Source organism: Cheilinus undulatus, linkage group 7 (assembly GCF_018320785.1).
Source record: "Cheilinus undulatus linkage group 7, ASM1832078v1, whole genome shotgun sequence".
In the NCBI taxonomy this organism is placed as follows: domain Eukaryota; kingdom Metazoa; phylum Chordata; class Actinopteri; order Labriformes; family Labridae; genus Cheilinus; species Cheilinus undulatus.
The window spans coordinates 6,685,351-6,698,582 of record NC_054871.1 but is presented as its reverse complement, the minus strand read 5'-3'; the positions used below and the strand labels follow the sequence as shown (position 1 = coordinate 6,698,582).

At 40.2% G+C, this 13,232-nt stretch overlaps 1 protein-coding gene across 2 annotated transcripts; it reads right to left on the bottom strand.

Moving 5' to 3' along the window:
• Positions 1-1,728: 1,728 nt before the first annotated feature.
• On the bottom strand, positions 1,729-11,157 carry LOC121512772 (leukocyte elastase inhibitor-like). Of its 2 annotated transcripts, none has more exons than XM_041792210.1 (7): positions 10,801-11,157; positions 6,873-7,061; positions 3,871-4,008; positions 3,558-3,675; positions 3,341-3,483; positions 2,592-2,759; positions 1,729-2,198 (listed from the first exon to the last, which is right to left on the bottom strand). In XM_041792210.1, exons 1-7 carry the CDS (start codon positions 10,969-10,971, stop codon positions 1,794-1,796), a joined length of 1,332 nt encoding a protein of 443 aa, XP_041648144.1. In that variant the 5' UTR covers positions 10,972-11,157; the 3' UTR covers positions 1,729-1,793. The 2 variants fall into 2 exon arrangements, with proteins under 2 accessions (XP_041648144.1, XP_041648145.1); XM_041792211.1 differs by lacking the exon at positions 10,801-11,157 and adding an exon at positions 10,632-10,771.
• Between the last annotated feature and the right edge of the window lie 2,075 nt (positions 11,158-13,232).

Sequence of the window (13,232 nt, the reverse complement as noted above, 5' to 3'; positions counted from 1 at the left end):
GTGCTTATGGCACTGGGGCGGTTTGTGGCCGAGTGCGAGGTGGTTGGGATGAGGGTCAGCACCTCCAAGTCCGAGGCTATGGTTCTCTGCCGGAAAATGGTGGGTTGCTCGTGTCTTTGCCCCAAGTTAAGGAGTTCAAGTACTTCGCGGTCTTGTTCACAAGTGAGGGTAGAAGGGACCGAGAGACCGGCAGGCTGATTGGTGCAGCATCTGTGGTATTGCAGATGTTGTACCGCACTGTTGTGGTGAAGAGGGAGCTGAGCTAGAAGGTAAAACTCTCAATTTAACAGTCAATCTTTGTCCCAACCCTCACCTATGGTGATGAACTCTAGGTAATGACCGAAAGAAGAAGATCGCGGGTTCAAGCGATTGAAATGAGATTCCTCAAGAGGGTGGCGGGGCTCAGCCTAAGAGATAGGGTGGGGAGCTTGGACATCTATAAGGATCTCAAAGTAGCGCAGCTGCTGCTTCACGTCGAAAGGAGCCAGCTGAGGTGGTTCAGGCATCTGATTAGAATGCCTCTTGGTCACCTCCTTGTGGAGGTCTTCCAGGCACGTCGAACTGGAAGGAGACCCGGGGGTAGACCCAGAACTCACTGAAGGGATTATATACGGTATCACATCTGATCTGGGAACAACTTGGAATCCCCCAGGAGTTAAAAAATTTGGTGGGGAAAGATAACTGGGCTGACTTGCTTAGACGGCTGCCACCACGACCCTACCCCGGATAAGCAGAATAAAATGGCTGGCAGCTGCTTATGGTTATTTATTTTGCCATTTATTTAGTCTTTCTTTCATTTATTTTTATACCTTTTTTTGCCTCGCTGTGACTGCAAATAGGATGCTAATTCTTGAATGTATCATGACATACTGTAAATTAACCATAAATCATAGTGTTTCTAATATTTGTAAATAACTTTACAGTTTAATGACATATATCATTTTTCTTTTAGGGAAACCCATATCAGGATTCAGTAATGAAGAACAGAGACTATTTTTGATCAAAATTAATGTCTGTTACTTATTTTGTCACATGAAAGATTTATTGTAAGATGTTAGAATAGCTCTAAGAAAATGATTTACTGCATAGGTTTATATTGAGGTGGAACCTAATTAGTTTACTATCACTTTATTTGGGAGAGGGGTGGGATTAAATACATTTTATACTTCTTCCCACTCCTTTCTGAATATGTAAACCGAGCAATTGTTTTTATATATATTTTTGTAGAATCTGGGTTGTTGGGACAACTTTAAAAATACATTTTCCACTGCAGAGGAACAGCAAAAAAATGTGTATGTCTCTGAGTGGGCTGCTTTACCTGCACACTGTAGGACAGACTTCTGCTGACATGGCTTGCAGTTAAGAGTGTGTTAACTGTGCAATTTTGGGTCTTCATATGGGCAAAGATAAATAATCAAGATACAGTATAGCATCTAAACTAATTTAAGCGGACTCTTCTGAAACGGTGCCTTGAAATATGTCTTAGCTATTACAGTACAAATGTAGTGAATAAAATGTGAGTCATGCTTACAGAGATTGTTTTCCAAAAAATATCCTGAATAATCCTATTCTAATTGTGACTCAACTTGATCAGACTCTTCTTTCAATTAAAGAAGCCTCACTAAACCTTAAAACATTTGAGTTTATTAACTGTTAAAATGACACAGCTTTGAGCAAAAAAAAAAAAGTCTAAAGTTCTTTAATTGGAAAAACAACAAAATTACAGCCTTCACTTCAAGGATTTTGAAAATTTTTATTTGAATTGCTCCAACATCTCCATCTGCTGGCCTTGTCTACTGAGGAGATGACAACCTGCCAAGGAAGAGGATGGACTTGGTCTTATTGTGCCTGATGAAGAAGAGGAAGGGGTGGTCAGCCTTGAAGTGTTCCTCCCTCAACATGCAGAATGCTACCATGCCTGCTGTGGCTGCAGCCGCCTCTGTTCCCTCCTCGTTCACCTCCACAAAGGCCTTATGGGCCACCGTAGACAGGAACAGTCCTCCCTCTCCATTCATGCCAGACAGATCAGCCTTTGCACTGAACACATCTGTCATGCCCAGTTTGGCGAGTGGCTCATTCAGCTCGTAGTCTTCCTCCAGCTTGAACCTGGGCAGGTGGACCACGACTTCAGAGTGGACATCCATGAGGTCTCTGTTGGTCCATTCATCCAGCTTCTCATGTGTTATCTCTTTCTCCAGCTGGAAAAAAACATACATTATACTGAACTTCCATCTGATTGTGCTATGCAAATAAAAACAGTTTGCAAACAATGGGTTATAAACGCTGGCAAAGTCATATTTTACTGTACCTTGTCAGCCGACATGATTCTTGCAACACCTTTGGCCTGACTGACAACAAATGCATGTTGTCTATGAGGGGGAGGCGTGACGGCACTGTTTGTGTTTTATGGTGTGCAGTTGCACTTAAAGACCTTCTATCATTGCTTTGGGACAATGGTGTCACAAATACTGAATTGCTACAAAACAATGTTTGTTGATGACAAAAAATATCTATAAGGTCCCTTTAGGGGAAGAATCAGACTGATCAAGAAAATCCTTCTACTTTAAAATGTTATTTTCTGATTTGTGTACCTTCACCAGAGGGTCAGAGCCATCAGCAGACTCCTCAGGCAGCAGGATGAACATGCTGAGCTCCTCATCAATGTACGGCAGCTCCAGGATCTGCAGACTGAGCTCAGGGACGTAGTTGTAGGGCAGCTTCTTCATCTGGTACATCATCTGGACTGGCTTGCTCTCATTCTGACACACAAAAAACACATGTTTAGAAATTGGAAATTTGGAGCTCAACTGCTTCATAGGTAATAAAACTACATCAGTACCTGTTTGATACCACAGCAACACAAATAAAGACCTAGGAACACAAAAGCTACCTTATTCCTAGAGACTTTACTTTAGATATGATGAGCTGCTGCTTTTGTTGGCCTGGTCAGGAACATCACTTCTCTCTCACTGACCAATCAGTCAATTGGGGTGGGACTTACATAAACAGGAGAGCCCTTGCAGCAGTTGATGTTGCATCAACATGATTCTACCCCCACTGCAAATCAGGTCTATTGCAAAAATTTGCAGACTTTAAGCTGTTTGCAATGAACAAATCAAACAAAAAGAGACTGAAAAAGCTCAACACAACAAATGCTTCAAGTGGTTTCTCTAAATCCAAATTATGACTTGAGACTCCAGTCTCAGAATTATTCAACTCCTTCATGGCAAGCTTCTTTACTTCTTAGTAGAGCACCCTTTTGCTTCTATGACCCGCTGCAAACGAGATGCATAGCCAGACACTACCTTCAGGCAGCGTCCCTCAGATTTCTCATATTCACCTTGTTGATTTTAAAGGGCATCTCTTTGGTGTCTGCTGCATCAAAGCGGTTCTTCCAGTTCCCCTTAAAGTAGATGGCGTTAACCAGAGCCAGCCTGGTCATTGAGCTGACTGTTCCTGGCTTCAGAAGATCTTTGATTTTATCTGACAGGGAGCACAAAGACATTAAATGGTTGCTCATAGAGGAAGCTCTTGCACAAACTGGTTAAAACTCTTACCTTCTGTCTGCTGCTCCACCCAGCTGTTGATCTCCGTTCTGCAGGCCTCCGGAGCCCCGAGGAAATCCACAGCCTTCAGGTCTGCCTGGTAAAACTTCTGAGTGGCTGCAAGAAACTCCTATGCAGAGCAGAAGAGAATTGAATAATTCAGTTCTAAGTAAATGTTTTGCTTTGTTTTGTGTATCTTCTGTAATGGATGTACAGGCAGTTTAGCATGTGTATGGTTATAGTTTACAGACATCCAACTCTAGATTATCAGCCTACCACTGAATTATATTCTCAGTAATAAAGTAAAATGTCAACTCAAACCTACAGGGAGGAAGTTGGCTGTTTTTTCTCCATAGAGGCGGTTAGCCAGTTTAAGGATGTACGATGCAGATGGTGAGTTGATGGCAGCGTTTAGAGTCTGGAAGTCTGCATGCACGCCTTCACCAGAGCTGAACGAGAGTGCCTGTGTGAAAATTTTGAAAAAAAAAAAAAAAAAAAAAAATCATTATTAGATCAGGCAGTTGTATTTCACATGGTGAAAATGCAGCTGAAAGCATCACAAGAAGGATAACACTCTAAAAGGTTATGTTAGGTTTTAGGATGTTGCATTGAGGAAGAACCAAATAAAACAACCAGCAGCACAATGCATGGGGTACAAAATGATGTACAAACATATAAGATATATTGCAATACTAAACCAAGGTAATTTATTGAAGTCTTTCAAATCTAAATGTAAGAGTACCATAGTGTAAAGAGCAAAGAAACTAAAGTGTTCATCCTTTGGATGTTTTACCCTTTTATTGATTTTATAAATCAATCATGGTCAATCTAATTTTTATTTTATCTTTTTTGCTAAAAAAAAAAAAAAGTACAAAAAAAAACTCAAAGTGAGGTAAGTGTCAAAGCTAAAACAGAGTTCTACAAAATAATGTAAGTTAAATAAAAATATCTAATGTAAAATTAGGGACTACATAAATATTCACCCCATCCAAGTCAGTGTTTAGTAGACACACCTTTGGCTGCAATCACAGCACTGAGTCTGTGTGGACAGGTCTCAATCAGGCTTGCACATCTGGAAATTATATCCTTTGCAAAACTGCTCAAGCTCTGTCAGGTTGCACAGGGAACAGGCGTGAACAGCCCTTTTCAAGTCCAGCCAAAAATTCTCTGTTGGATTAAGGTCTGGGCTTTGATTGAGCCACTCCCATATTCCCACATTCCCCTTGTTGTCTTAAATAAAAAAATGAATAATTAATTGAATAAATTAATCTTTTCCCAAACTGTCGTTCTCTGAAGGACCGATTTCCTATGTTTTGGCACATTCATTTTACCCTCTACCTTTACAAGCCTTCCAGGACCGGCTGCTGAGAAGCATCCCCACAGCATGATGCTGCCACCATGCACAATAGGGATGATGTGTTTGTGGTGATGTGTAGTTTTTGATGTCTGCAACACAGCATCTTGTCTGATGGCCAAAAAACACCATTTTGATCAGACAAGAGAACTTTCTTCCACTTAACCTTGGAGTCTCCCACATGCCTTTTGGTGAACTTTTGTCCAGATTTAATCTGGACTTATTTCTCTTGGCCTCTCTCCCATAAAGCTTTGACTGGTGAAGAACCCGGCCAGCAGTTGTTTTCTGCAGAGCCTCTCCAGTCTTACCTGCTGAAGCTTGTAGCTCCTTCAGAGTAGTCATAGGCGTCTTGGTGGTCTCTCTCACTAGTCTCCTTGTACGGTCACTCTGTTTGTGAGGACGGTCTGATCTAAGCAGATTTACACATGTGCCATATTCCTTACATTTCTTCATGATGGATTCAACTGAACTCTGGGGGATGTTCAGTGCCTTGGAATTTTTTTGTATCCATCGCCTGACTTAAACTTTTCGATAACCTTTTCTCCAAGTTGGAGTGTTCTTTTGACTTCATGGTGTAATGGTAGCCAAGAATATTAAATAACTAGTGACTGGACCCTCTAGACACAGATGTCTTCATACTACAATCACTTATGACACATTCACTGCACTCAGGTGATACCCATTACAGTAATTGTGAGACTACTAGCACAAATTGGCTGGACCTCTGCTGAATTAGGTGTCAAATGAGCCCCAAGTTTTAGTCATGAAAAATCAGATTTACAACATGTGATAGAACATGAACAAGTCATAACAAAGGTGTTGAATTAGTGGTGCAGACTAGTGCTGCATGTTTGGTAATGATGTGTGATCTTGCTGGATAAGAACATGATTTGCGATTACAATTTATTGAATGAAATATCTATTTTTTATTGATTTAATCATGAATCAGCAAAATAAAATGCAGATACACATCATCAGCAAAATGCTGAATATCAATTGACTCATAATCTTTATCAATTAAAAAAAAAAAACAATATGATCTGATATTAGTTTACCTTTAAGCAATTTGAACATCGGGATCTGTGTCTTAAAGCAACAGTAGCAGCTTTTATGTTTTTAGACTGAGCAAATTAATCAATATTTACCTGTACTAACTACAATAAAACATTTTCACTATTAACCTCTATGTTAATACTTACTGTGGCCTTTTTATGAGACAAAGCAAAATTTTTCAGTACTCAAAATCAGTGGCTCCTAAAGTGGGGGTCAGAATGAGATGCACTGCTTGGCTGTGTGCCAACCCTAACCCTAACATGTTTTGAGGGCTGTGGGCTGAAAAATTTGGGAACTCCTGCTGCTTTTTTACAGAGCTTTGAATTGATCTGATAAAAGACATTGCCTAATCTTAATGCAACATCTTTGTCATGAAGTGAAATGTGGAAAGCAACATGTCCTGACATCAGACAAAATCCCTTTAGACAGCTGAAAGAGTGGAGCAGATAAACATATCTGCAGTAAGTTTTGTTTTTGTGTAAAAGAAATAACAAGTGTGGTAATGTGGAGTAATATTTTAGGCCACAAAGAGTTTGCTAGCCATAGCTGGCTGGCTCATGTTCGATACAGAAGTCATTAATCATGATAAAATAACTGAGAACGAGGAACAAAGCTCTGAAGATTTAATGTTCGTTAAACTGCAGCTCATTGTACAAAAGACAGGTTTTACAGTCTCCTGTTTTTAGTGAACAATACATGACTTATTTCAGAGGTATTTATTGAGGCCAAAGTACAGCCTGAAAGAGTGGAGCCTTTAGTCTACATGTCAGAAGACACACCTTTCAATCTGTGCTTACATACACAAAAGTCTGAACTCCTGAACTTAGAAACTGTAATGGAAAAATGCCAGCATGGCTGCACTTTAAAGCCTGCATTATAACAGAGATAGAGTTAATGCAGAGATATGTATGACTGCTGACCTTTGCCATCTGAGCAGCAGTGTCTCCTTTAGCTCCCAGGTAAACCATGGCCAGGGCTGAACTGATGCTGAGCGGGGAAATGAAGATGTTCCCAGTGGGGTTTGCTTGGCTCAGAGTTCGGAGCAGGGCCAAGGCAAAGTCTGTGTTAGCACTGCTGATGGCGGCCATGACTGCAGATGTACAATGGTCCTGTAGAATACAAAAAGTATTTAAAATATGTTAATGGTTCCTAAATGAAAAAAATCTTTTTAGATAAGTTTCATGTAAATAGAAAAGTGCCTCAGCTATCATTCAGAGTCATGGGTGTTTATATGAAGCAACGTGTAACCTAAATAATACCTCTTTGAAAGTACACAACTGAGAACAAGAACTGAGAGAGAGAGCATCTAAAACTGAAAACTAAAAACACTGGTTAACTTCACATGAATCAGCGGGAAAAGTGGCGGGGAGTGAGGCTTCCCTTTGATACTAGCCAGTGCCACCATTTTTCTATTGTTCTCATAGTGTTTGTGTAATTCACTCTAGGGATGCACAGATGCATCATATTGACAATGGCATCAGCCATGGGCAAAAAGCATGGCATGAATCAGTGTCATCTTTTGAATACGTTCAATTTAATGCTGCCATCTGGTAACATATAGCAAGATATAACATAAGATAAACTTGTTGTTAACTATGCATGCACATACATGTGATGTTTTTCATGGGTCCCCAGCATCAGTTCAATATATGGACTGTGCACGTCCTTTAAAATTAATGCAGCATGGCTGCAAGATGCGGTTTGCACATGAGTGGTAGAGGTAGTGTAGAGGCAGACAAGGCATGATAATACACAGAGCCAACAATGGCTGAAAGTTTTTAAGACAAACTGATGAACCATGTGCACAATTACACATGTGAAGGATGTGTTATTTGTCTGCATAGAGACAACTGTCTTTCAAATCAGCCGGCAACAGATTAATTTATATATATGAATCAACGTATATACCTATAAAAATAAAGACAACATCAGTGTTTCACTCAAGTTAGTGACTGTGTAAACTGGTGACTTTCATCAGAGTGCATCTATGGCTGTTGTATTAGTTTTGCTTCTTTTTGAATACATATCAGATGAGGATATTTTGACAAACTAATGAAAATCTAAACAAGGAGACATTTGCAAGGACTCTGTTTCAATCAGCTGCTGTAATGACATCACTGTCGAAATCTACTAATAGTCACCAGTTAACACAGTCACGGAATAAAATCAAACACCAGATTCACTATGTCCATGCATTAGGGGTGGGAATCACTAGTGGCCCCACGATATGGTATTATCACAATACTTGGGTCACGATTTGATATTATTACGATCTTAAAATTTTGCAATACAGTAAGTATTGTGTTGCCATACATTACGATATATTGCGATCTATACCATTTTGTCAACTGTTTAGCTGATTTAGCATTAGTCTTGCCCTCATGTTTGTCTTATTTCCGCAGTATTTTATTTTCATGTAGCACTTCTTGCAAACCTCATGTGTCATGTCCAGAGGTGTTTTAACTAAGGATTTTCATGGTCGAATCTGATTCGTCAGATTTTGCTTTTAGTCGACAAATAGTCAAACAGTGTTTCCGCTAGACTTTTTTGTCCCCGGTCAAAATGACCGGCAGTCCTCAAGATTTTCGGCCATTTAGAACAACTACCGGACATCTGCTTAACATTATTTTGCTGCATTAACAGCACCAAAACGCATAAATCTCTCTCTTATTTTTTGTGTAAGTGGTTTAAAGTACCAAAATGAAAGCTACGCTTTTCCTTACACACGCAGTCAGTTACACAATATACGCCCACGTTAAACTCATAAACAACAACAGTTAGCTTCACATCAGCACCGTTAGCCTGTTAGCACTTTGGCCGCTATCATAACTTAGCAGCTTACAACAGCCAAATACCATCCTCCACCGACAACAACGAAGCATCAAAACACATAACAAAAGTGCTCTCTTAACCGGACACTGCGTTAGAACTACATTTCAAATGAAAAATGAATCTTACCGTCAGCTGCTAATATCAGTCCTCATGATGATATAACTGTAACCTCTCTGAAGAGAGAAAGAGCCTTTGTTATAAGCTCCAAGCGGTCCATGTCGTTTGCACGATATGATTCTGTGTCAACTACAATCCAGCTTTATCTGAGGATTGGTCATAGGTAGTTTATCGAAGTCCACTACAACTCTGTTCGGCGTAGGGCTTTCTCTCTCTGCTGCTGCATTGGTGTTTACGACGCTCAGCTGTACAGCTCCCTTTGTTTCAGCCTCTTCATTACTCACAGCGATGACACAAAATCCCTCCATACCGCTGATGATATTAAGCCTTTGGTTAACCAGGAGAACCTCACTTAGATTAAAAATATGCTTTACGAGAAAGCTCTGGTCAAACTTTCCCACTTTCCCTGCATTGTCCCCAGAAAACTGAGCATGCTCAGAGAGATAGATTTGCTTTGATGTCATCGTGCATACATAATTAGCCATGTGCTTGCTGTCTTAGGAGATAAACAACCCCAGCAGCAGGACAATAGATGTAGTAAGATTAGGCAACTTTTAGTTTATATTAACGCATTCTCGCAACATATCTTCTAGGTTACACAAAATATAATACGCAAGTATTCAGTATTTACTTATCTGGTCATTTGCATGTTTTCTGCCGGACATTTTGACCGGTTTTATTTTTATCTGCCGGACATCTGCCCTTTTTACTGGCCAATGACTGGCAAATGCCGGCTAACGGGAACTCAGGCTTAGCAGCCCCATGTAGTCAGAATGGTACGATCTTGGTTACATAACATTTGACTATGAGGTTAATAGTCGAATCAGACTCCTTCGAATCGAATCGCCAAATCGTCGACTATTCTAGGTCACCCCTAGTCATGTCCATCTCATTCATGCCCTGCTTGCATTCCTAATGTCCTTTCCCTGGTGCTGCCATGTTTGTTGTCCTGACTTTCTCCTGCTCTGACTGTCACCTCTGCAGACCTCACTCGACAAACAATTGTCCAAACAATTGATTTTATTTTTCCATTGTCATAGACTTCAGTTCATATTAGCAATTAATTTGAAAAAAAAAATCGATACTTGGTGGATGAGATGATACGATATATCACCAGACAAAATATTGCGACACTATACTGCATCACTTCCTTCTCCCAACCCTACCATGCATGCAGGAAAATGTTGTAGAAACATGCAGGTGGTTTGTTCTGATCATCGGTCATCAGTCTGCCTTGGTCTAATAATATTATTTATGATTTACGTTACTGTTAAAGAAGTTCTAATCCAAGAATTGACTTATGATAACCATGTTTGTAGTTTACAACCCACGCATCAGGTAGTTGTATACAGTCTGAGCTCTCTTGTGCACCCTCTAAAGGTATCCCCCAGTAACATGCTGCCTGTACAGAAAGTACATTTAAATTTAAGCCCACGACATAGCTGGATGCAACAGCAAGTATGCAGCATACAAAACAGCAAGTACACTAAATTTTAACCCCTGTACACTGAAATGTTGCCATTGTTTTCGGACAGCTTCGACAGTGTAGGAGCCTGACTGCAACTTTTGATTATCAAAAAATACCTTCTATATGATCTTGCATCATAATGACCGCCCCTAGTCCTAGACTCTTCTTCAGTTCACTTCAGAACCGTAAAAAGTGTTATCTGAAAAGTCATACCATATTTATGAACTTGTTAGGTGTTAAAAGTTGAATATCTGCGCAATACCTTGATACAACGTTGGAACTGCAATGCTGCGTTCAAGTACCCGGAAATCAGCCTGAACACGTCCCTGATAAAACAGCACACCAGCAGGTGTGAACTACGCACAGCACCATGCACTGACTAACTAAACTGCGTGTCCAACATCTACGAGGCTGTAAATGTGAGCTATTACCTGTTGTTTGTCCCGTAAAGCCTGACACTGGCTCTTCTGTCCCGCGCTGGCTGAATGTAAAAGTGAAAGTAAAACGAGAAGAGGGGCGGTATTCCGAAAAATCCCCCTGAAAACAGAGAAAAATCGTGGTCCAGTGTTTGTAGTTGTGTCCAGCAGTCTACCTCTGCCCATTTATGCAGAGCTCAGTGCTGTCAGCGCAGCTCTCTGTGGGTGGGACGCGTGACTGGGCGATAATAAGTCACTGACAGGAGACAAAAACACGCCATTATACTCAGGAGGACAAAAACCTGTACCCATACAATGATGTGGAAAAGTTTGCATACACGATGGATAAATCTGCCTGCTACTACTTTCTATATGAAGCTTCTTTTGGTAAATATTCTAATGACTGTGAACGGAAGGAGACAGGTCTGTACACTGGCCTAAAACCACACCCATCTGACAAAATTTAGATACTTTACAGTGTTTAAAATGCCCAAATCTCTCTTACAAGTTCTGCATTTCATTGTCATTATATCTCTGCAAGGTGTTCAACTCTAGAGATGCAAAGATGCAAAAACAAAAACCACCTTAAATTAGAGATGCACAGATACCACCTTTTTAGACTAAGTCCAATTACATTTGGGTACCCACCTAGCACTGAGTACCCAAATGTGCATATTCAAAATAATAATAATAATACACTTGCAAGTGTATGGTTCTTATTCTGATCCGATTCTGATTTTATTAGCTTGATGCTAACGCTTAATGGAAGTTGCAGTTGGTAGGCCAACCAAATTAGAAGTGGAATACTAACCAATGAAAGTACTACTTTACTCAGCTTGTTCGCACTGATACCTACAGACATATCTTTCTTTAAATCTGTGGAAACAAACTTTAAAACAATAGACATGCCAGTCTATTGCTAGTCTAGTCTGCTGCTTTGATTCATATTTATAGAGAGTTTATGTTCTGACCCTGTCATACTTCACTATGCAGTCACAGATCTGAATGTTCCTTTTCCAGGTCAGGTATGGGAGCATATGCCAGTTCAGCACTTTTCCACGTCAGCCTTGATCCTGCACTGCTCTGGCCTCCTGATGGCTATCCTCAAGCCCATACCCCATCTCTCCAGGGATCCTCCCAGCTGCCCCTCCATGATGCACACAGACCTGGGCACTCAGTAAGTGGTTAGCTGGATCAGACCCATAAAAGCACAGCTGCTGTTCCCATATCAAGCAACTGGACCCTTCCCTTTCCCGCTCTCCTACGCACGTCAGCATTAGACACACAGTCTTTCAACGATACCCAAAAATACGCCCAAGAGAAGGTATCACAAGGGGGTCCAGTCTGCGCCTCTGGCCATCAGGTGATGTCCAGGTATCACAAGAGTTTAGTAAGACCTGGAGGACTAAGGGCCAAAAGACTCTAACTTCTGTCTGCATGCTCAGACACCAGGAAGCCACAATGTGTTGCTCAGCAAACCCATCACCCTAAGTCTGTTGTTGATCTCAGCCTTTTCCAGCTCAGTATTAAACGATAGCTTCTGCCATTTCTCCAGGGCTGTCCATATATAATGTGCTATAAAAAGGTTCCATATCTGAAGCAAAACTCAAGTTTTCATAATCGTCTAACCCAGTAAACAAACAACATTGATTGATGACATAAAAAAGTAATTTATCTTGTTTCCACATTTTACTCTTTCTTTTAAATATGTCATATCATATTAAAATCGTGTAAAACTCGACTTGAAAAATACCAAAATATCCCTGTAATATATCTTATTTATTCAGTGAGCCAAAGGTGTGGTCATTCTCCTTGTGAAGAGTGGTGTGATAGTGCTCTGGCACCCTCTGTATTCACTTCAGTTCAAACTTTATTACAGACTCGAGGTCCACGTAAAAAAAGACGATACAAGATATATAAGGGCAATACAGACATACATGTTTTCATAAAGGCAGTATAAGAGTTCATACATTAAATTCAATATGAAAAAGCATAAAAATCAGTTAACACTTAAAAGAGGCATCTGTATCAGTGTTTCCATAGTCCTGACATGCATCTATGTGTAATATTTTTCTGTGATAAAATGACAAAGATATTTAACTTTATTACAGACATCCAGATTACTTTAAGACAGTTTAAAAACAGGAAAGTGTGCCCCCCCCAACACTTTTGTAGTGCAATGTTTGCAGTCTGCTCTACTTTTGTCATCCTCATTTATGCTCAAATAGCACCAAACTTCTGACATGACTTCAACTTCACCTACATGCTCAAATAAAGAGAGGCTATCATCTTGCTGTAAAATGTTAGTGAGCATGTTATGATGATCCTGATGTCTCTTTTTTTTTTGCATATTTGTCACACTTACAGGGTTCTGATCATCAAGAAAATATTAACATTAGAAAACAATAACCAGGGTAAACACAAAGTGCAGTTTTTAAATGATGATT